Consider the following 24,215-nt stretch of genomic DNA (forward strand, 5'->3'; position numbering starts at 1 on the left):
ATCATTGGGAGTTGTCTCTCTTCAAATTCTAATATGAAAAACATATTTAAAGGTGTCTTTTGAAAACAGAAGCAGCTGTTAATTATAGCTTATTCCATATCAGCCTCCCCATCTTTACTACATGGTAAGTGCTACTTCCAAACGCTTTTAAGGGTTTTAAAAAATTATTTAAATAACGACATAATTTTTAAAATAACTATCTTTAGATAGTTGTGGTTACTATTAGGGCAGTTACTAGAGGGTAATGATAATTTGAGCGTCAAAGCGGAAAGTGAAGAGTATGTTTAGAAACATGCAGCAAAAATTATTTTTCCAGACCAGTAAACACAATTTTGTATCATTCTGACTGACCAGATTTAAATGAAATGGTTTTAGAGTAATCAGTCAAACTGCATTATAAAGCCCATTTACACTGAGCAAAGTTTTAAACATGAGCATTCCGAGATGAACAGTGACTGACAATGAATCATTAAAGGGATCTCTGGGACACAGCACACATAACAGGTGATTGTTTTGGGTTTTTTTTCCAAAGTTAACACAGAGTGCTCAGTTTTTAGTACACAGACCTACGAAAATGCCTTTATTTTTGTTTCAGAGCCTCAAAAACAGATCCCTGCTTGCTGAAAAAATACTGCTAAGTACTAAAAATAGAGATGGCATTCATAGGATTATTTTCAGATCCCTCACGTATTTGGTTTCTAACAAGTGTCTGTTTGCAGCGATTTGTAATTTTCAGCTTTTGATCATGTTAAGAAACACTGAGGATTCACAGATATGTAAACATAACTAAGTGTTTTAAATGAGCTAAGAAATCATAACAAACTTCAAAGGCAAAACAAGAGATTGCTTTCCTGAAATTTGGATAGCTCTGGCCACATTTTAACAAGCAGCTGACACCATTGACACCTTCCCACCAGCAAGGGAAGGTTTCCTTCTTAATCTCACTGCTCCTGAGTGCCCAGTGCATGGCCTACCTACTGCCAGCACCAAAGCTCATCCCTCCAGAAGCCCAGGTGCTCTGCTGGCTTTTATTGCAGGGTTAGGCTTTACTGCCAGGCTAAGGGGTTAAACCAGATGGCTGGTCCAACAAGATTCAAAGCATACAGAGCAGGAGCAGTGGCCCTGCACAGCCACAGACAGGCGAGAGCCCCTCACTGACCTCTAGGGCTGGCAAAAGTGCCCTCTCCTCTTCTCCAGCCCTGCTTTCTTTCAATGCTCATGCAATACAGGTCTATGCATGAAGGAAACAACTAAGTTAAGTAAATCAGAAGTCTAACAAGTTCACCTTTTCTGGGCAATAACAAAACTGAAATCACAGATGAAGCAGGCTCATACTTTGCTGTGACCAGGTAGTATTTCCCCTATAAACACTGGGAAGCTGTCTGGGGCCAAGAAGACACTGTTTGACTTACGCTGGAGATGGTGGAAAGGTGAATATGTACGTAATATCATGTGAAACGGCAGGCAGGCTTGACTGCCTCATTTTACAACCATGCCCCAAGGATGTTCCTACGCCTTCAGTAAGTGAAGTTCAAACTGCAGTTCCTCGAATTTTCAAATGTCAGTCTTCTGACAGTTTTAATCTGTCTGTACTGCTCGCCTGTAAAACCTGCCCACCAGGTTTCCTGCACTTTAGATGAGAAAAGTGGGTGAATGAAGTCTTCCTATTGAAAAAATAGTCACTTCTCTGAAGATGTGCTGTAATTCAGGCAAGAAGTCGAGCAAAGAAATCACTGAATGTTTCCTACCATTTTTATCTGGTATCGTATACTAAACCCACCATTAACCCTAACTTCAAGTGAAAAAACAGTTATCATGGGGAGAGAATAACAAGGTAATAGAAAACTGAAACACTTCAGAGAAAGCAAATGAATCCCCAGTGAAGTAGAAAAACAAAAAAAATACATGGAAACCACAGGGTTCCCAAACTTCACCTCTGACAGCTAACCCATACAACTTGCTTAAGAGTAACTGCAGCTCACACTAACTTAACAAGATGGCAATGAACATCAGAACTTATCTGTCATTTCAAATTACTGTCACCCTCAGTCCCTTCCAAGTGTTTCTTATTAAAACAGAAGCACTTATACTTCCAAATGACCAATGGCCTTCAACATACTTCAAAAAAAACCACTAAAAATACTTCACTAGTTCTGTGCTGGGATAGATGTTAAAAGTGAAATAAAAAAGAAATAAAAGGCAAATGAGCTTCCAGAACTGTAGAGGATTTTATTCAATTGCTACAAGGTACAGAAGAAAATGACCCTTTGAGCAGTGTGACTAAGAAGGTGTACTGCTTAATATACTTCAAGGAAGGAAGGTTTTCCCTCATCTTCTTACAAAAAATAATTAGAGGTTCAAGATTCTGTATCTCCTTCAAAATGGTTTCAAAAATTACTGTTCTGAACAGTAAGTTAAGCATTTTAAGATCCTTATAACATTGGCAGAATTAAGTACTGCTCTATTCAAATGGACTAAAAAAAAATCATCACTTCAAATCCTGATTGACATTCCGTCTTGCAAATATCTATGTTCTGCTCTAAATAGATGACAAGGAGTTGCTATGATGTTTTTTCTCAGAACTGTTATTTTCCAATTCTGAAAATGCAGGAGAACATTAAAACTCTTTTGTTGGAAGCAGAGTGTTTGAAAGTTCCTTGGCAGAATAGCTACATCCACTATTCAAGAACCCATGATAATTCTCTCTCTGGTTTCCCCAAATAGAGGTGGGGGGAAGAACACAGAAAGAAGGAGCAGCGCACACAATATGTTTTAACTTCCATCTGCCATCTGTTAACAGTTTCAGCTACTTGGATAAATATGTATTTATACTCAACAGGAAAGATTATCATCTTGTCTACATGCAGTTACTCTGTACAGCTGTTTGCACAAGTCCAAGGTGAGGCCATTCTTGCAGAACCAGTAGCTAAGAGTGGACAGAAATATAATATTTTGAAATAAAAGTACACAAATAAAGAACTATTCAGTTGTGGGTGCTTATGAATAACTAAATATAAACCAACCTCCACGACTCATCACAATAGGATCCACTATCTACACAATGCAGAATCTGCCAGCATGGCCTTGTCCTTCAGAAATCAGAGGGAGAAGAAGAAATTACATGTCAAACAAGTGTAGCTACATGGACAGATGCAGAACCTTTTTACTCTTATGTTTCATATTAATTTAGGGAGTTGGATTAAACCACATGTCTATCAAAAGGTTCTTTTATCTTGAGGAAATTAATTGCTTTTTCACTGCAGCTCAGCTGTGTCTTTGGCAGGCAAACTGTAAAACCTTTGCGGCTTTGATGAGCTCAGCTTAGCACCACTGTCATCTCGGATCCTTCCTCTGCCTTGGCCTCTTGAATAAGTGAAAATCTGAACTAAGATGACATGATAGTACACTACCAATAGCTACACACTGAGAGCAATCATCTTTTATTTCTGATGGAAGTGATTTTAAGGTAAAAGAGAGCAATTGCATCCTTGTGAGAATTTTTCAGTTTTGCCCTGGAATTGCCATTCAGCAAGAGCAACAAAACCAACAAGGCACAGGGCACTGATAGAATAGACTCGTCCCAACTAGAAGCAAATCAATATGGCTCTGGCTCACAAAGTCAACTCCTTCTGAAAGCAGCCCAAAAATGCCCTATCTGGACTGGGAGGCTATTTTTATCACGTGCCTGTTCAAGAGGCACACAGGAATACCAGACTACACAGTGGTTTAAAGCATAAACCTGCTATGCGTGAATAAAGCTTGTCTTAAATGTTTGAAACTGGAAAATTACAGTACTGGATTATTACAAACAAATATCATTTAACTTATTTTTATCCTTGTATTAGTAATAACAGCTGAAGACACCTAAAAATTAAGTCTCTGTGCTGCTAACTAACATTATATATGGCAGCATTACCTTCATTCCACAGCTTCAGTTCTTTATAGAAGCTAAACATGCAAAATATACACATCATGTTATTTTCAAGTAAGAACTGCCATTAATTCTCAATGTTTACTGTATGAAAATGCATGCTAAGTTAACACCATATCTATCACAAGCATTCTGCATGCAGATTGCCTTATTATTATGAAAAATCCCTTTATTCTCCAGCTATGCATTGCTATCACTACATCTGTATTTGTGTCCTTCGAAGGACTAAGGAGGGTGTAGTGTGGCCTGTATCTTCATGCCCAGTGTGATGCTATGCAATCTGGAACTGCTGGCTGTGTTACAAATTGGAATGCAAGAGGCTGAACGCAGTTAGCACACTGGACCTTGGGGACTTCTTGAACTTGTAATTCCACCACATCTGTAGTTGTCATAGTCACACCGTACTGCATTCTGGCTGTGTTTTATTGCTGATTTGGGCTTATATACACCTAAATTGTCAGCTTTCATTTCACTGGGAATATGCTGGTAGACCACTTTTTAACACACCCCATGCAAATCATTATAGTATGACACTCACTTGACACGCCTCGTCCTCTTCTCTGTCTAACACTGACAACCTAGAGCTGCTGCGGTGACACATGCAGGTAGTGAATCACTGTTACCAAAGGGTCTTAACAGGCTGATTGCAGTGATAGGCACATGCCTGCAGGTCATGACAAAGATTAATGGTGCACAAAATACCTATATCAGTTATCAAAGACTAGTTCTTAAAAACTGTTTACATTTCACTTCAGTAAATGCATTTCCTGGGATGCTGCAGCTAAACAGAAAAGACAGACCAATTCATTTTCAAACTGAGTTGTTACTTGTTTTCAGGACTAATGTTTTCCTTGGCCTACATCATGCTGTAGCATACTGGCTCAATATCAATCATCCTTAGAAAAGGAAGTTTACAACCAGCACAATACCAACAGCTCATTTATACAAAAGAAATCAAGCATGAAGGAGCAAATTACTCCTTTGAGAAAAATAGGAAAGATTCATTTGTAAAATTAAAATACTGAATGCTATAGTGTGGGTGATGAATTTAAAAATTAGGCAAAAGATGACAAGGGAAGACAAGGTAGGAAAAAAAGTTGATAGGAGTTTGAATCTTTTGTAATTTGGGAGAAGCATCTCATGTTGTCTATGAAGCTACTACCAGGCATGGTGTCAGAGAAGAGATAACATAGCAACACACAATTGAGAGATGAAACATAGTGGAGTATTTTTCATTTTAAATGGATTGAGAAACAAAACCTTAAAGAGAAACTAAAACACAATCCTGAAGGTTGCCTTCAATTACTACTATCTGCCATGGCAATAAGAGTAAGTAAAGAGGAAACACCATTTCCACTGTTACGTGGGAACTTGCCTTCAATGGCAGCCACATGATACGTATTCCTAATACTAAGAAAAATCAAAGCTTAAGTACATTAGCTAACAGAAGAAACAACAGTAAGTAAAACCATAAGAAAGCCCACTAAAAAACTACACCTGGGCTTATCAGTAACACCTTATTTTAACTAGGGTTTGTAAAAATTCTCCCTGGAAAATTTCAGAGGACTATCAATCCCTTCCTGAAAAAAAATTATACCAGAATAGCATCTAGAATACAGACTTATTCAGCACCCTTTTTTCAGCATTTATTTTAAAATACTATACACAAAAAAGTCTAGGAAACTTTATTTCCTGAATACTTAGCACATTTCTGCAGGTGATCTGTATCAGCCTTGCAACCAAATTTCATTCCTATTCTCTACACAGCCAGCTCAACTTTGTAACTATATTAAAGCAGAGATACAACAACTTCTACAGCTTTAAATGTTAAAGTTAAATTATGTATTAAATATCAATGCTATGAAACTAAAGGAGGAAACACCTGCAAAAACTTCAACATTAAATAACATCAGTAAAAATTACTTAGCAACTCAAATCACAATATTTACATGAAACTAAAGAACTGAGAAAAGCAATTAAGTTCTGCTATAAGGCTCCTTTGTACACCATGAAAAATTACTACATTTAAAATTACAGTAATTGAACTAATAAAAGTGAAGTAGTCAAATGAAACCACAATTTAACTTACACACAAACTGTGTCATTTCCTTTAATAAACTAATTTGATTTGAAACTATAGGAATGATACCAATGAAAAACTAGACGTCCTGTGTCTATGCTGGGTAAGCTTTCCAGGACTATTTTTCAGATGTTCAGCTTTATCTAGCACTTCCAGCAAAGTACTAGGGGAAAAAAAAGTAATTTCAGCTTAGAGCTTCTACACAAATGAACTCCATTTGCAGCTGCACACCTCCCCTATGTGATCTTTGGAGGCATGAAGTATCTAGTCCTGTTCTCGCTCTGGAATAAATTGACTCTGCCAAACAAATTATTACAGTTCCCAGTTTATATGATTTGAAATTGATCTGTTTTCACATTTTTACAAAAACTGTACTTGATTTTTTGTTGCACTTGAAAAAAGTAAACACCATTTTTTACTTCTAATTTTCATTTTGTTTTGCAAACACAGTAAACCTATTGACGACACTTGAGGAAGCAGATTCTACTCTCACTGTAACATATTTTTTCTGAAAGTAAATCATTAACAATTTTTGCTAAAAATAAACTCTCCCTAGAAATACTGCTACATTCAGTTCTTGTTGCCATCAGTGCTTCAGAGGCAACTTAACTGCCCATTAAATGCTGCCTCCAAGAAAGATTTGTTGCTTAATAGTGAAGCCCCAGCTCCAGAAAGCTGCAGGTCAAGTGGCAACTTTCCATCCTCACCTTTGCCTTCTGGTGCTGACTGCTCCAGCAACTTGTGCTTTGCTGATGCTCACATTTGGAGCCTTACCTGTGATTTATCCCTTCGTGGCAGCCTGTAGATTTCCGAGAAAAAAGCCCTACAGCATTTTGCATTTGTTATGGGTTCAGAAAATTCCCTTCCAGAACACAAAGGCTACAAACCTGCCTAAAGTCAAGTCAAGTCCCCAAACACAGCTGGCACAAGGTTCCCTCCCAACCACCCCCGAGAAAACAACCTCCCAGATCTTAAATGGAAATGCAGCTTTTTGTTTCCCCACAAATCAATAGGGCTGACTTGCTGAGTGCAGCATCAAGTCAGAAGTCTCAGGCAGTTTTGCCACTGCCCCAGTTAAGCAAGCCCAGGTCACAGCATCAAAAGCAGTGCCACAATGACCCATGGGCTAAAAAATGTTGAAGCCTCCTGATCCCAAAACCACTCCCTTCCTTTCTCCCTTACCCTTGGCTGTGTAACCTTGTCCCCTCACACAGTGGGGAAGCATCACACTCTTCAGCGAACATAGACAACTCAACAGCCCAGAATACAAAGACTTATTTTTTTGCTGTGTGGTGTAGTTAGGCTTTGTTTTGGGGAGCTTGCAATTTTTATTTTGCAATATATATATTTTTTACTGATATAGCAAGAACCTGCTCAGGAAGGAAGCCAAACTGCACAGAGGGGAGGAGGCTGCACTTGCAAAATGACACAACGTATTTTTTATGTGCTCAAACCAAAGTATGCTTTTTCTCAAACTTATCAGACAAAAATGTGGAGAACGTGAAGGATTTGCACTACATTAGTTACTAAGGTGGTTTCTGCAGAGTTTATGTTGAAGTTGTTTTATAAAAGGGAATCTGCTCTTGAATCTTAGCCATACACAGCACTTGCAGAACCAGTTTTAACATTACAATACGCTTGCTGTAGCAAAATTGCTCTGGATTTAAAAATGGACAAGCTAGTTTTCCCAATTTAATTAACAAGCTAATTAAGCTAGAGAAGAAAATTACTTTGCTATGACTTTACTTTTGAGTAAAATTATAACCCTTTATGTGGTTATTAGGAATATCTATACCTAGATTACACTGACATTTTCAGATTCACAGAAAAATAAACTAAAGTTATTGCCTCTGCTACTGATTCTGTCACTCCTATATGAAAATGAGCAAGACATATACATGCTTGAAATAAAATGTTCCCTAACTTTAGAAGCAGGAGCCTGAAAAGACCTGTATTTCAGCAGATTTTTCGGAGATCTGATTGGTACCAACAAGGTTCTGAAGCATCCACACTTTTCAGTACTATTTTTCATACTACTTACCACATGCAATATCCTCAACAAGAGGGGGGAAAAAAGAACCTAAACAAAAAAAAGGAGGGGGGCGGGGGGGGGCGGTTAAAGGCGCATTTCTGGAAAATTAAAGCTTTACTGTTAAAATTTTGAAAAAGGAAAAAAAGAAACATTTCTAATTTGGAGGCCAGTTCTTCAATCAAATATACTGAACCCAACTGATGGTTCTCTATAGCTGCAGTCAAAGAAAGCTTGTGTGTCTGGTTTAAATGTTTTGTTGTGACAAAATACCAACTTAGCACGTTGCAACAAAAAAAAAAAATTTGGTATGCCACACTATCTAACATATGTAAACAAATAATATATTAAAATGCATGCCATGTTCCATTTCACTAGGATTCCTGAAACACAACAAACATAAAGCTTAAACTACCCACATAGCCTTTAGAAAAAATGTTGCTTATACTACATGTTATACTTTGGACAAATAGTACTAAATCAACACTTGAGCAGTGTAATTCAGATTGAATTCAGTGCTACCGAGATAAGCCCATCTGATGTTCCAGCTCTTTATGGAAAACCAGACAGCTGCTGCTAAACCTTATTCCCTTTCATTGTTAATATATATGCTGGCAAGATCTCATAATTAAGTCCAGGACCAAAGATGATGCTTGACTTTCAGGTTCATTTTTATCCTTATAAAAACAAAAGTAAAAACCTAGGCACATGCAAACACATGCTCATATACACACCAACCGCATCATACGTAAATCCACTGCCAGATTCGGTGTTTTCCATTTTTAGTTAAAAGAGAAATGTGCCAACCAAGCACATTCCAGTTTTGTTCTGATTTCTGTGTTAAGTCATAGAAAACATTCTTGCAAATGCATTGCAAGCTCCTTGATAATTCAACCTGCATCAAAAAAAAACCCAAAACCCTCCAAATTTTGATAACTTATCACAGCTTTCAGTACATGACAAGACAGCTCAATAATTCAGTTCATATAGGAAATAGATTTAGTAAAATAGAGTAAACTCCTATCGCTCTCATCAAGATTAGTAGGAAACCAAACAACAGATTGTTACCATGCTTGAAAATTTACATTAAAAACACTAGAAATATAGTTACAGCAACTTGTCATCCCCTTGGCTTACCATTATGGACAAAGGGAGTGTTTAGTGAATGGCTTTTTGGTGGTGGCATTATTTTTCATCATTATTAATTACTGTTTTATTTAATTCTAAGAAGCACAATGTTCTTTGTGTTTGCATGTTCCTTACATGTTCAAGGATAGTGTAAATAGCAGTACATATTCACTCCATCAAAGACCACCAGACATCTCCCTGGAAGTGTTCAGTTTCACAGCAGGGTAGGGACCTGTGGCAGTGCAGTAGGAAGACCAACACTGACTTCCAAGGGCAGCAGCTGGGAAAGCTGGAAAAGAGACAATAGCAGGGGGAGAGAGCACTCCAGCCCGCCTGCCTGCAGCTGTTGATGCAGCAGGAAAGAGAAGCAGTGACCACAGTAGTGTTGCCCTCCCTACCCCTCTGAAGGTAAGACCTGCCTGCTCCTTGGCTTGCTCTTCAGACACGCAGTGCAGTGCCTGCACTGTAATGAACCAGAATTAGAGAAACACCAGAGTTCAATTCATCAAAGCTAAACATGACAATTCAAGAGCATCAGTAGCTGATTTTCTTAAACCACTAAACCTCTGCATGAGTGAACCACTTGGCAATTCAGTCAATTTAAAATAAAGAGGGGAAAAGACAAACAATGCAGGTTACAACTGTTCCTTAATTCATTTCCTGAAGTCTGGAAAGTTTACAGCAATTGCCTAAACAGGGTAAAAGAGAAGGGGGTGGCAGACAGGGGTTCACTCATGTGAGAGGGTGTAGATAAGAGCATGTATGCCTTTAAATTCTCAAAAAGAATAAAAGAATCAGACTAAATAAAGATTATCTGTCTTCATTCCTGCCTTAAAGTCTGCAAAGACTTTAGGTTTTGGGGTATTTGGGGCTTGGGTTTGTTTGTTGGCATTTTTTCACTTTCAGATGAAATCCAATTCTGAAGTTAACCAGTAAATCACAATACCTGAAGCTAATCAGGTCCAACCCAATCTACTAATGATCAAACCTAGCAAAGTTACATGACATGAGCATAATGCACACACAAAGGGCAATCACGTACACCAGATAAAATGTGCTTTACTGAAGATTGGCAGCTGGAAGATAAAGCATAGTCACTCATTCCTTTCTCCTCTTCTATTGTTGGCAAATCACACTAGAAATGCTCTAGGCAAGTAGTTCCTTTAGGTATCTGCTGCTGCATCTGGCACAACCTCTGTTTCTTCTCCCTTCCCCAAAAGCCAGTGACAGGATGATACTCCCAGAAACCCACACCTCCACTGAGTTACAAAATTTCTCTTGTTCTGTCTTACAGCTCAAGACCACAAAACCCCTAGTATTTGATTCCTCTTCCAGTAACTACACAATGCACTGGCAAAACTGGCTTTACAGGATTTGTATCATTTCTTTTTTTTTAAGGCTTATCATGGTTGTTTACATTGACCAAATATGCTTTCATTGCTTGTAAATAATTTCATTCCATAAATAGCAGCAAAGCTGCTACTACTACTTCCAGGTGACAGTTTTCTTCCAACAGACAATACCTACTGAATAATGCACAACCTGTGAGATACCTGCATTGCCTGATGAACATGGCAAAGACAACAAAAAGTTGACTCAAGGCTAAAAGCTACATTTTGAAATTTCTAAAGGTAGCTCACACACAAGCACCAAACAGCAACACACAATTACCTCCAGTAAATAGGATGTTCACACTGCAGCAGGTCAGTAAAGTGATGCTGCAACAACTCCATTAACTCCTCTGCTCTGCATTAGCAGTGATGTCCACACAATCTGTACCCTCCACCAGTGTGCAAAACGTGTCTTTGCTCTGCCTTACAGTTGTCAAGCACTAATGCACTGCCCCAGCTGAACACAGAGAAAGAGCTGTGTGTTGGGCTTCTCTTTGCAGTTGCTTGTTTGAGACACAGGTAGAGATGTGGTAATCCTGGCGCATGCACCAACAAACCCTCAGAGAGCAACAGTAAACCTTAAAACCAAAAAGGTTTCCAACTACAGAACACATTCCAGCAAATGAATAGTACATGAAAAGGTCTCATGGATGGCATACGAAAGACTCCAGGAGACACCGAGGCCACAAAAACTAAACAAGCAAAAACACACCAGGATAAAAACCAGCTTGGGTTGTAGAGGGTTTCTTTTAGGTAGCAAAGGTATTTTGCTGAAGAAATCCACTCCAACAAGTTTTATACCAATTCTTTAAGCTTTCCAGGAGCTGCGCATAAAGACATGTAAAGAAAATAGTGAAGGAGCTCTGTAACTGACTAGGAATAAGGGGGAGAGCTCTCAAAGAAGAAAATAACATGTCTGGAAAGAACACAACGCAACCATTCCTGGCTTTGAGCCTAGAGGACTCTGCCTGACTGCGACATTGCTCTACATTCCATGGGCAACTACCAGTTTGCAAACATCACTGTACTAGGGTCAGAAAACTGTTCTGCCTCAGATGGCATTTCAGAACTTCCAGAATAGGGGTAAATTTACTTCACCCTTGTAAGAGAGGACAGGGAGAATGGGGACAACTTTAAAATGCTTTGTAGTATCTTTGGACAAAGCAGGAAATTCAACAATAATTGTTTGTTTGCTTGTGTATTTATTTAAATACATGGACATGGCACATTTGATCAGAATGTGATTTTAGCACAAATTAATTGATAAACTTTTCCCCCGATCTTTGAATTTTGATTATCTTCTCCTTCAGAGCAACCACATCAGTTGTTTTTTCAATGTCACCTCAAACAAAGTCTAAACTTCAGAAAATAAGCACCTACAGGGTAGAGTGAATTATAAAGATATGAGGTACTTATTTCTCTCTGAGGAGGTCATATCACCAGTCAACATGGGATTCCTGTTGCATACTACTCTGATCAAGAATACCTTTTGACTTTGCTCCAAGCCTCGGGCTTGTTCACCATTTAGCATTAGAAAAAGAAAATATTCAAAAAAAAGCCCATCAAAACAAGCAACACATTTTAGTGTAGTGTGCATATACTCAAAAATTTCTTCTAGAGCACTTCAACTTGCTCTAAATAATAAAAGTCAGAAAAGGACAAAAAGAAAGTTAAGTGGCTGCATAATTCTCAGTATTATTTTTTTCCAACTATGCTGGTTTTGGCTGGGGTAGAGTTCATTTTCTCCATAGTAGCTGTTATGTGGCTATGTTTTGGATTTGTGCTAGAAACAGTGCTGGTTACACAAAGATGTTTTAGTTACTGCTGAGCAGTCCTTACATAGAGCCAAGGCATTTTCTGCTTCTCACCCCACCTGCTCAGAGAGGAAGCTGAGAGTACAAAAAGTTGGGAGGGGACACAGCTGGGACAGCTGACACACTCCATCTCCCCCCACAACTGACCAAAGGGATACCCCACACCATATGGGGTCATACTCAGCATATAAAGCTGGGAGAAGGAGTAAGGGGGGGACATTCAGTGATGGCATTTGACTTCACAAGCCACTGTTACAGGTGATGCAGCCCTGCTTTTCTGGAGATGGCTGAACCCTTGCCCTTGCCCAGGGGAAGTGGTGAATTATTTCCTTGGTTTGATTTGCATGCACTCACAGCTTTTGCTTTGCCTATTAAACTATCTTTTTCTTAACACACAAGTTTTGTCCCTTTTACCCTTACAATTCTCTCCTCCATCCAATCAGGAAGGTGGAAGTGAGTGAGCAAGGGACTGTGTGGGGCTTAGTTGCTAGCTGGGCTTAAACCATGACACCAAGAGAGGCACTGGTGGATTGGGGGTGGTCAGGGAAAATTCAGATATCTAGCAGCATACAATGCTTCACAGCAAAAATTATGTAACAATACATCATATCAGTGATGAATTGATGAGTTCAGACTTTTAAACTGAAACCCCTGACTCTTCAAGACTAAAGAACTTTTGAAGTGCAGAGATTTTAGTGAACTTTTTGATAAGGATTCAATATTGCACTATTATATTTTTTTCCTGTTATTTACTTTCACCTAGGGGTAGTCTGGAAACCCCTAGCAGAGGACAATTCATTACTCAATCTTTTCAGAACCCATATAATAAAATGAAAGTATTATCAGTTTCTGCTTTCCTTTAACCATCTACTTCAAGCATATATCACTGATTTCAGTCATAACCCTCTTTCATTCATTTCACTTTTCATGTGAATAAAAGACCTGAGTGGAAGGGTATATCATTGCCAGCTCCTTGATAGTGTGATATTCGCAATTTTTCTTAGAAAGGGACAGAATCTTGCAGAAGCTGATAAAAATATGACAAGATCTGAGCTTCTTATGTAACAAGTAATTATGCTTTCCAATTATATTTTACAGACTAAAATCCTAAAAAAAGAAAAAAATCTTGACAAAAAGAACCATATCAAGAACTTCTTTATTTATACACCACAATTTAAGTTAATCTTGTATTTCTGAAAAAAACTGAATCAGGCACTCTGAGATGGCTGATTAGCAATAGTGTGTTTTTTGCTTCACTGCCTGACACTGCCTGCTGTATGATGGGGATGGGAATGCTTTTCATAATCTTGGTAATCAAGGTTAATACAAAATTTGCATACCACCATGCAGATGCATGGAATGATTCTTGAAGAATGTTGAGGCTAAAGTCACATATATTTCATAAGAAATTATGTATGGCTAAAAATATTACATCTCAAAGAAAGACTTCAGGAGTTTTCCACCTAAGACTTTTAAGCAATTACAGATAATTCATAAAATGGACTCATACAGCATGTTAACCTCCAAATCTTTCACTGGCTTTGGAAACACCAAGAATCTAGTAAATTTTCATCGCTTCATCCTGAAGATAATTCACTATTTTGCAGGAAGAGTGAATAAACTCAAAATTTTCATCAGCCTTGTTGGTACTATATTATTTGATGGAATTGAATGTCTCGTATATATAGCCAAACAATTCCTTACAACATTTCAGTACTTCAACTGCAACATTGCTACTCTGCTTTTAAGTTCAGATCATACACTCAGCACAGGAAACCCAGAACTACTCACAGACTGCAACGTAACAGAAAGAAAAGCCGTGGAAAGAGGGAAGAACTAAACTGGTAAAATTTCCTTTTTCAGCATACAAACATTTTAGCTTCCAAATTCTGCAAATTCAATTTTTCTTCAGCACACGACTAAGAATAGAGCAACAGAAGCAATTGCTCAGACTCAACAGTTCCTTACCCTGTAAAAACCAAGGCATCCAAAGTAATTTCTTCTATATCCATGCTGGAATGGAGTTATCAGAGTTTTGCAGAGGCAGAGCCATCTCTGCTTGGAATGGTGAAGTACAGCTTGGCTCACTTAGACAAGGCTGACAGAGTTTACCTGATTAACAATCACTGCTATTTTTAATTGTAAAAATTCTTTGATACTAATTTATCATATTGGCTCTTTTTTAATATAGCAGATCCCAAAATAAACTGGGTCTCTCCAAAACAGGCTAACAAAAATCAAACCCACCAAGCTAGGAAAGTGATTATATACATCTCCATAAGACAATTGTAAAGTTCTCCAGAATAAAAAGAAAAAATAAAGGGAGGGGAAGTGGCAGGAGACACAACACAACAGATGGGGGAGAGGCCAACAGCATATATCACCAACATTTACCTGCTTTTCCACCACCATCATTCCTTTATCCCTCAGGAAGTTCCTGTGCTCATAAATTAATTAACCGTGGATGGAAGAAAAGCACATTGCAGCTAGGCTGCAGAATATACCTTACTGAAACAATGCCACAGACCTGAACTAAGTCAAGACCAGAACTGCAATTTCTAAGAAAAAAAGAAAGAGCTTCCAAGAAATCTCCAATACTTATAATGTGACTGAAAACCTGGAGACTGACACCTCAACTGTGACTGGGCTTGTTTGTGCAATGCTCACTTTCACTCCCTGCACTATGATTTTCCAGTTAGAAGACTGGAATGAGACAGTATTTGTACAAGTCCTTTGAGAGCTCTAAGTGCTTTGTGATCTACAGAACTAAATTATTTAAATGGTGCTGGTAATCACTCTATTTGAACTTAAGCTTTCTTTGTCCTCACCAAATCAATAAATATCTTGGAAGAAATGAGACAGAAATGTGACAGATATGTTTGCACGCATTCATGTTTATCCTAGCAGTTCAAAAAGATGGTGTTTTGATTGTACCAGCATGTCTTGGAGATGCAGTAAGAAAGTTCATTATAAAAAAAGCATTTCTCTCAGTAAATCTTCTATTAACTGTATCAAGAAAAAGTCTTCTGAATAAGTGCTGTCTAGTAAGTAAAAGTCAGGAGAACACTTAGGGGTTTAGATAGTGTTTCTGATGAGAAAGCAACATCATTCCTATTTGGAGATATTTCCAAAGGGAAAAATTTTAATCAGTAGAGATAGTAGTAAGCAGTGAGACAGTTAAAAGTGCTTTTAACTGGTGAAAAAGGTGAAGGAAAGCAGGAAGACAAAAGAAACAAACAAATGTATAAGCCATTTCACTGTGCATTAATGAATTAGGAACAAAATAGTTTATGGACAGTAACCTTAAATTCTTGAAAACCAAGTATTGTCAAGGGAGTTATTCCACAAAAGGAGTACTAAAGAAAGATGCACCTATATGAGGAACATTTCAGTGACTTATACTCCCTACCAAACACAAGATGTTGCAAGTTTAACTGTAAACAGAAAAAAAAAAAAAGCTCTTCTCAGTTTAGTAACTGTTAACTTAGAGTTCTTTATTTATAAAGCTAATCCACTTTTGACAAAACAATTTTTATATCTCTGCTAGAATCAAATACCAGCTACTCATCGGAGAATCCTTCAAAACTGGAAGAATTTAAAAATAAATTTTAAAAGTCTAAAACTATCTGTTATCCCAAGTGAAAGCAAATAAGGGGAAAAGAGCCCAGAGAAATGGGTGTAGGGCTGGTAGTGGCAGACTAAGGTAGCTTTCATTTCTACAGCCAGACAAAAACTTACACAAAGATCTTTGCATTTTCTTGATTTTACACGGTGTTTAAGGGTTAAAGGCCATATATAATGAAGGACATTTGTCTTATATATAGGGCATGGGAGTTTGGGAGGGTGAGTTTCTTCTTAAGTTGGCTTATAACTGAGTTCTATGCTATTCATACAGGCTATATGTAGTTCTGTACTTTCCCCTTTCTCAGATATATCGAATGACTAAATCAAATTTAATTCCCGGCTTTCCCAAACTTTTCTGCATGCAGCTTGTTTACAGTCTCACGTCTGTGAGTTCAGAATAGTGATCTGATATCCAAAAAGGCAACAAATTCTCATGTTTCACAAGAAATCTGTTTCCTACCTTATGTGGCATATGGCCCAACTGTACACACCGTTAGTGAATTTTAAGTCTACCATCCTCCTGTTATACTTCTATTACAGTTTTGAGACCTTTCAAGCTCATAAAAGATAACAACTTTCCAAGATTTTTGGGGAAATTTAAACTTTTACAAATGCTATAAACTATCAGCATTAAAATAAAGAACAAATTCATTATCCAAATCAGGATTCACAATTCAGCAAGAAAATTATTTGGCCTTCTAGAGTTTTCCTACACATTTTTCAATAGTCACACGTGATTAGTCATCCTGAACTGATAAAAGACCTTACGTTTGGTGCAGTTCAATATTTTTACTTTGCTAGCTATATTTCCAAGTCCACCATCACTCTTACCCTAGCCAGCCTGTTTGTTAAACTACAGAGCATCACTACTGTTGAGTGAATTTTTAAAGAACCATAAAGAAACCAAATAATTTCTTTTTTTACAAGCTTGTGATTTATGATTCCAAGTCATGAGTTTATTTATCAGTTTCTCATCAAAGGTTATAAAAACCAGAGAGATGTAATATAAAACCAAAACTGGAAAGCCCATGGTTCACATTGCAAAGTGGGCTTCACAGTAAGCAAGCACAGATGAGATCCTGCAGGAGTAAAACAAATTTGCTGGGGGACACATGCAAAAAATACAAAACAGGAACTTTTGGGAGACTTATGTTGAAAAAAAATAAATAAACCCCAAACAAACCAAATCAAAAGAAAAAAGGATGACATAGGTGGCAAAGGAAGTGGAAGTAACTGTGACAGAAGCAGAGAGGAAGAGGCCACCCTCAGCAGCTCGATAATTCCTACTGTGCAAATCAGGGGAGAATTTGGGGATATGAAGAGAAGCATTAGACAAAACAACTCATACAGACAGGAATAAACATCTCAATTAAAATAAATGAATTACAGTAATAACCAACAAAGGCAACAGAGAGACAAAACTCCTAGACATTTACAGAGTTGAAACAACAACAATCCCAAAATATTTTCCTTTGAAGCAAACTTGAGGCAGGTCAAAGGTGGCATATTTCCAACAGGGTGATAAAAAAGGACTCCAGAACTAACAAGGATCAAAATCAAATCATAACCTTTATCCCATGGGATTTGCTAATCAAACCCTCTTCTTAGAGAGTTCATCCACATGTTAAACAAGCAGAAAAGAAGATGCAGATGCTTTGCTAGCAGGAGAGAGAAGACAGATCACATCATTACAGGACTGCTGAAACTCCCTAAGTGTAAAGTATGACAACTGAAGAATTACAGGCCCCATGCTTGAAGAAACGCACAGGAATAGTCCCTAACATGGAATTAATATTAGAATTTCTTGTTATATGCTGTAGACACCAGAAACTGAAATCATTGGGAAAAAACCAAAATAAAACAAACAAGCTATAGACTAATATGGGTACAGAAAGGTACTGCATAGGTTCTTAAGTTCAAAGTTCTTGAACCACATATAGGCTCAAGGCAGGGAGTGTATTCTGGGGGAGGTTTGACCATGAGTTTGTCCTGTTCCTGAACTCTTCTACAAGCTTCCACTGTTAACTATCACTGGGGACAGGGTAGAAAAGTAGGTACAAATTCCGTTTGATCCAGTAAACCTATTGTAATAAACCAGAGCTTATTTCCCTCAGTGCTAGCTAAACTCATCAACCAACAGGTAGATCAAAGTGCCAAAATCATGAGCTAGAGCTCTTCAGCAAAGAACTCCTGTGAGAAAAACGAAAAATTCTTTCCATGCTGAAGAATACCTCAACTTCAAACAAACACACACCACCAAATATTTACCACAAGCAATGCTGACCTTGAGACCCCAAAGGACCAACACCACAAAAACACCAAATCTATTTGTGCAAACAAGCAGGTGTGCATGGACAACTTGCAGATTTCCTCTCCTGTTAATAAAAGTGATTGTGCAAGTCAGACACAAATCACAGCAGACTGCACCAACAGTTCTCTGATTCTACTCCAGGCTTATTTTTGTTTAAAAATAAACAGGTTTACACATGATTTCAATATTCTGCCGAATGACCAAGCAAAGGAAAGAATGAATTTAAGTACAGTCTATAGAGAGCTAATGTGAAGGCTATAGCGTAAGTGAAAAATGGCCATGTCACTAAGATAAGGCCCCAACCACCAATCTCATTGTCAAGTCTGGCCATCTGTCAGCACAAACCTGATTTACTGCATATAATGCTGCTATATTTGATCACTACTATACTGCTATAAAAGGCTCCTGGGTTTTTTAAGCACACCAAAAGCTACTTTCTAGCAACATAAAAGGGTTAATAAAACACCTCCTCAGAAGCCAAGTTTTATGGAACCAGGTTTTAGAACTTTAAATCGAATTTTACCCAGTTTCAATACCATTGATAGATTAAATTTATTTATAAATAAAAACATTAAAAACAGGGAAACAAAACCCAAAGAAAACATAAAATGACAGTAAATTACATAGGTTTCACCATACAAGTAAGGCTGCTTGCACTGATGCTTGTTATTTCTGGACATTATTTTGATGGTTAGCAATTGCAAATGACTTTAGAAAAGGTACTTTTAAGAAACATCCGTACAATACTACTATTCAATAAAACCATTAATAAAGCAGTCACTTCATTTGATAACCAGTCTGGACATCCAAACTGTTTGAAAGGGCACTAATGACCTGAAGCATCCTTAGACAAGGGCCTGTAAGCACATAACACCTTATGGTGTAACAACTCGTCTGAGTGCAACTAATCCAACTCTTCCCACTCCTACACACCAGGACAAAAATGCCCAGGTATGAGATTCATCTTTCACATCAAATACCCACTGAGCAAAACAGCTGCAGGTACTTTCTCAGGTTAATCAAACAAATCAAATAACAGCATCTAGTAATAACAAGACAATTTCCCCCCTCCAAACAACAGGCCTACACTGCAGGTGGTTTTGTCCCATGGCAAGCAAACAGGATAAAAACATGTCCTGAGCAGCTGCTCATTAGGTGAGCACCATTCTGCCTGCACAGCAAATGAAGCAAATGTCATGTGGAAAAAACCACAGTTTACGGTCATGTAATTAAACAGAGTAACACAGGCATATACAAAAGAGGAGGGAAGACAAGTACAAATTACAGTGCACAGGCAATTTATTCCTGGGAGTTTATAATTTTTGATGTTCCTGGACTTTAACCTTACCATTTCTTTTAACAAGGCTTGTTTCCAGCTTAATTTTTCCTGTTATACAATAACAGATAACTTTGAACAATCACCCGCTATAAAAACTACCCATCCCCAAATAATTATTTATTTTGAATAGAACACTTATGGACTCCAGGAGAATACTCTATCAGAACAGGCCAAAGCAAACACAAACTGTATAGGACCTTGCAGTAAATGTTACAGAGCAGGACAAATTTATTGCAAGCTTACCTGATACTCATTGGGCCAGAAAGTGCTGACAGCCAACTCCGCTCGAAGCCAGTCTTTGCCAGTGGAGCCAGTGACATTCCAGATGGGATTAGCCAACGGCCCTTTGTTCACCCTAACCAGGATGTTCAAAGTGCCTGGGTTTGCTCCACTCTTGCTGTACAGAAGGTAGCTGAAATCGATGCAGTGAGTATCATTTTCTTTCATCGTTGGAAGCTGAAGTCGAGTCTTTTCTCCAGGATCATGGTCTGAGGAAATCACTATCATATATGATCCTAAAGAAGAGGGGAGTGGGAAAGGAGAAAAAAAAAAAAAAAACAGCAGTAAGGAAAAATATAAATGCTTAGAAATTGATTGTTCACTGTGAAAAGGATGAAATACACAAGTTTTCAAATCTCAGAAATTCCAAAACTCAAGTAGCATGAAGTCAGGAAGCTATAAAAATACCCAGAAACATCACTGAAGCAGCATCTACAGAATATATCACATATTTCTGAGGGCCTATCTAGATGTTTCCACCTACAAACATTTCTCTCTCCTGTTTCAAGATCAGATAATTGGAAATAGAATCACAAGTGGACTGAAAAAAAAAAAAAAAAAAGACGAGAGAAGTAAAGGATAATCGTTATTCTGACATCACTGAGGCCAAAATTATCTCAACTTGCTCTGCAGGTTTCCTGAAAACAAAAATAATGGAATAACAACATGCACATTCCTCAGTGCTGCTTTATTGCACTCTTTTTTACCTCCCCCAAAAAAAGAGGCAGACTTTAATTTTAACTACATTAGCAATGGAAATAACTCACTTAAGACACCACACCAAATTTCTTCTAAAAAGTTGGGTTTGCTACTCTGTTTGCCAATGGATTTGAGGGGATAACAGAAGTTTCTCTAGTTGGAAGAGAGCCCATCTTGTAAATGTGTATTACAAGTATACATAAGACAAAACAAGCTGAGCCTGTCTAGTTACAAAGGCAGAAAGTGGAAATCATATGCTTCAACAGACTATACAGGACATAATGATGAAACAGTCTGCCCTGCTGCTCTGCATAATGCATGGTAAAGAAAGACTACCATCTAATCTACCCCTAGAGCTGCTCCATTTCTTCAAAAGCAACAATTCCATACCATGTACTATCTAGTGAATGAACCCCATAGAACAAAGCTTGCTAGACAGAGCACGCCACGCAAAACCTTGCAACCAAGTAAGAACACAACTCAGCATACAACCTGAATCATTGCTACAGGAAAATTTCCTAACCTAAATTTACCTACCCATCTGCTTAATGATTCCAGAACCTTCATGTTGACAGACTTTCCTTCTACGTTCCATCCTAAAGAGCACCACAATAAAGAGCCTTTCCTCCAGAAGAAAGTTCAGATTAAACCCATGAAAAATACAGCCTAAAAAAGTGACAGATTTATGAATGTTTGCCAAATTAGTAGTCTCACAGAAGTTCTGGGCATATGTACATGAATCAGCATTTATTGGTGCAAAATCTTCTCTGAAGTATATTCCTATAAATTATTATTTTGTACATCAAGTTTTGTCCTCTGGTTTTTAGGCAACAAGAAACTATTGTGTTCTAGTATGTCCTGAACAATTGTATTAACCATTCTGAAAATTGTTGGCAAGCTGTTGCCCTGAAAAAAATGAAAATTTATGTATAAGCATTGTCATCTGTGTGAGATGCTAATTTACTAGCCTCTAAAGCAATTATGTGCAGAAAAACCCTGGAACAAAAGAGAAAGCAATAGTACAGAATGAAAACTGCTCTTATTGAAGCATGGTGCACTGAAATCTTTTTTTTAAACATTCATCTTCAGAACAAAGGTTCAAAGAAAATTCTAATAGAATGTAACAGCTATTTTGTATTTAGAATTATATGCAGAATCCAATATTGGATTTATTTTTTTATTAGAGAATTTGGCAAAGTAGCAGTTCCTGGTTAATTCTTCACATTTAACAGCCATTTACAAAGACACAAAGGAATCATATTATACTAAATTTACTGTTATAGTATGTCTTTAAAGATTATGGTCTAGAATCCATTGACAATTGCCTGAACATAGCTCAAAAAAATTGTTTGCCAACAACATCTAGTGGTGTGCAGTTTTTATGCCCCTTGACTCTAGAATAAACTTAGTAATATGCTTGTTTTTAATCTCCATTTTAGTAATAAATATGCTTTTATAAGCACCTGATGATTACTCATGATTGAGAGACTAGAGATTAAGATTTTCAAAGTTTTTTTACTATATATTTCACATGTGGCAGGGGGAGGCTGTATATAAGCAAATTGTTTTGTTTTTACAGAGACTGCTTTCCACACTTAGCACTGATTCTCCATAGCTGTCTAAATTGCCTTTTAGACTGTTACAGTTATCTTGCAAACATTTTTAAGCAATACACAAAAAGCTACTTATTTTTCCTACAAAAAAAATAAACACTTTTAACATTTCTAAAGCTAAAATACAGAAGCATATAAACCCTCCAACTTTTTTCTGAAGATAATCTGGCAGGGGAAAGGAAAGAACAGAATACATAAATTGACCTTTGCCGGTTTTTTTGAAGTGTTGTTTCAATTTATCTCAAGATAAAGCCAGTGCAGAGGAAAAGAAAATCACAATCAAATAATAACAAATGAACTAGAAGTATTTAAAGACCTTGTTTCTATACTAAAGTAATCTGTTCTAGACTTTGGAAGTTTCAACATAAATTTTTCTACGTATCAACATATTTTATAGCACTCCACTTTTTCAAACTCATTTTTCATCATTGTAAAATATTTGGCAGCAAATTTGCATATACCTATCTACATGTTAGTCATACAGCACTTCACGAAATGCTCCAGGCAGTATTCATGGACCATTTATCACAAATCCAAAGGATCTGTTCAGCACCTTGCAAACTACTTGCCCTCTCCTGCCATTTTTAAACTTAGGAAGGTATATTCCATGAATGTACATAATCTCGCTCTGTCTCCTCTTGGAATACCCTCTTGGAATGTTATCTACACATTCCAACAAAGTCAGAAGCCAACAATGCAGTAAATTGGATAGCAAAATTATATCTTTGGAAAATATACAAAATATTTTCTTACACCTTTTGTAAGAAAGTCATTCTTTATTTGAAAAGAAATATTATAGGATTGAAAGAGTTAGGAGTTTAAAGTTCCCATTTATATACACTTCTAATATCTGATTAATTATTAATAACTATATTATTGTGAAATCTTAATATATTATTGGACTGGGCAGAAATGCAAAGTATAAATGACACAAATGGTCACAAATCTCATTAATCCCGAAGATTAACTAACTGTTTGAGATATTCAATGAGAGTTGTGACGTAACTCCAGCCAGTAAGCAAACACCATGCAGCTACTCACTCACTCCCTCGCCAGCAGGATCAGGGAGAGAATCAGAAGTGTAAAAGCTAGCAAAAAAAAAAAAAACAAACTAAAAAAAAAAAAGTGGTCTCCTTGTCTTTTTCTTAAACCACCTTACTTTCCCACCTTGTGCTGTTGAGGACGAAAGCAATAAAAGGGTTGGGTGGGATTCTGGTCATGGTCAACACATCACAGTTGCCAAAAAGGTAAAGAGCAGCAGTTAGATAGTATCAACTATCCAGGTGTTTTATTAAATCCCAGTAAAGACAGACTTTGTGTGCATGTTTTTCCATTGTTATTGGTCTAAGTCAAGCAAAAGCAAATGTAAAACACTATACACCTACTTCCCTTGCAAGCAAGAAAGACAAAAAGCCAACTAGTGTGCGTTCTGCTTCCACTAATATTTTACAAGAAGAAAGTCAGTGCAAGTGAGTTGCTTCATTAAATCCCAAAATAGTAAAAAAAAACCCCAACAACAACAATCAAAAAAAAAAAAAAAAAAAAAAAAAAAAAACAAACCACCCCACACCAAAAAAACACCTAAAAAACCCCAACCAACATATATGGGGAAATGAAGAAAGAAAAACTTAACATGAAGGAGCAGAAGTTCCTTTTTTCTTTTTACAAGACAGAAAAGATGAATTTCATCTTTGGATGACGCTATAAAGAAATGAAAGAAGAAAAGTATCCAAAGTCATCATTTATGCCTGGACAAAGAGCCATTGCTCTTAACTATTCCTTTCACTGCCTATTTTTCACTGAGCTCAAGTATGACGTCTTTAGTTACTCTGGCAGTAATGCAGTTACAAAATGCATCACAACTCATCAGTAGCATATTTGACACTGATGTTGCTTCATCCTTGTTTCAGTATTTTCCAGAAGAGTCCTCCCTATACTTGTAAGTTTACAGTCTTTAAAATTCATAAAGTATGTTCT

The 24,215-nt window shown here is 37.3% G+C and overlaps 1 protein-coding gene across 1 annotated transcript in view; it reads right to left on the reverse strand.

Moving 5' to 3' along the window:
• The window catches only part of LOC103798229 (receptor-type tyrosine-protein phosphatase kappa-like), a gene marked incomplete at both ends in the record, with an annotated part of 133,304 nt that overhangs the window by 68,377 nt on the left and 40,712 nt on the right, over nucleotides 1-24,215 (reverse strand). Inside the window, one exon of the mRNA XM_009070480.1 lies at nucleotides 19,891-20,162. Coding sequence (XP_009068728.1) covers nucleotides 19,891-20,162 — 272 coding nt within the window. The remainder of the gene's footprint in view (nucleotides 1-19,890; nucleotides 20,163-24,215) is intronic.

The sequence above is a fragment of the Acanthisitta chloris genome, unplaced genomic scaffold, assembly GCF_000695815.1.
Source record: "Acanthisitta chloris isolate BGI_N310 unplaced genomic scaffold, ASM69581v1 scaffold7302, whole genome shotgun sequence".
NCBI lineage: Eukaryota > Metazoa > Chordata > Aves > Passeriformes > Acanthisittidae > Acanthisitta > Acanthisitta chloris.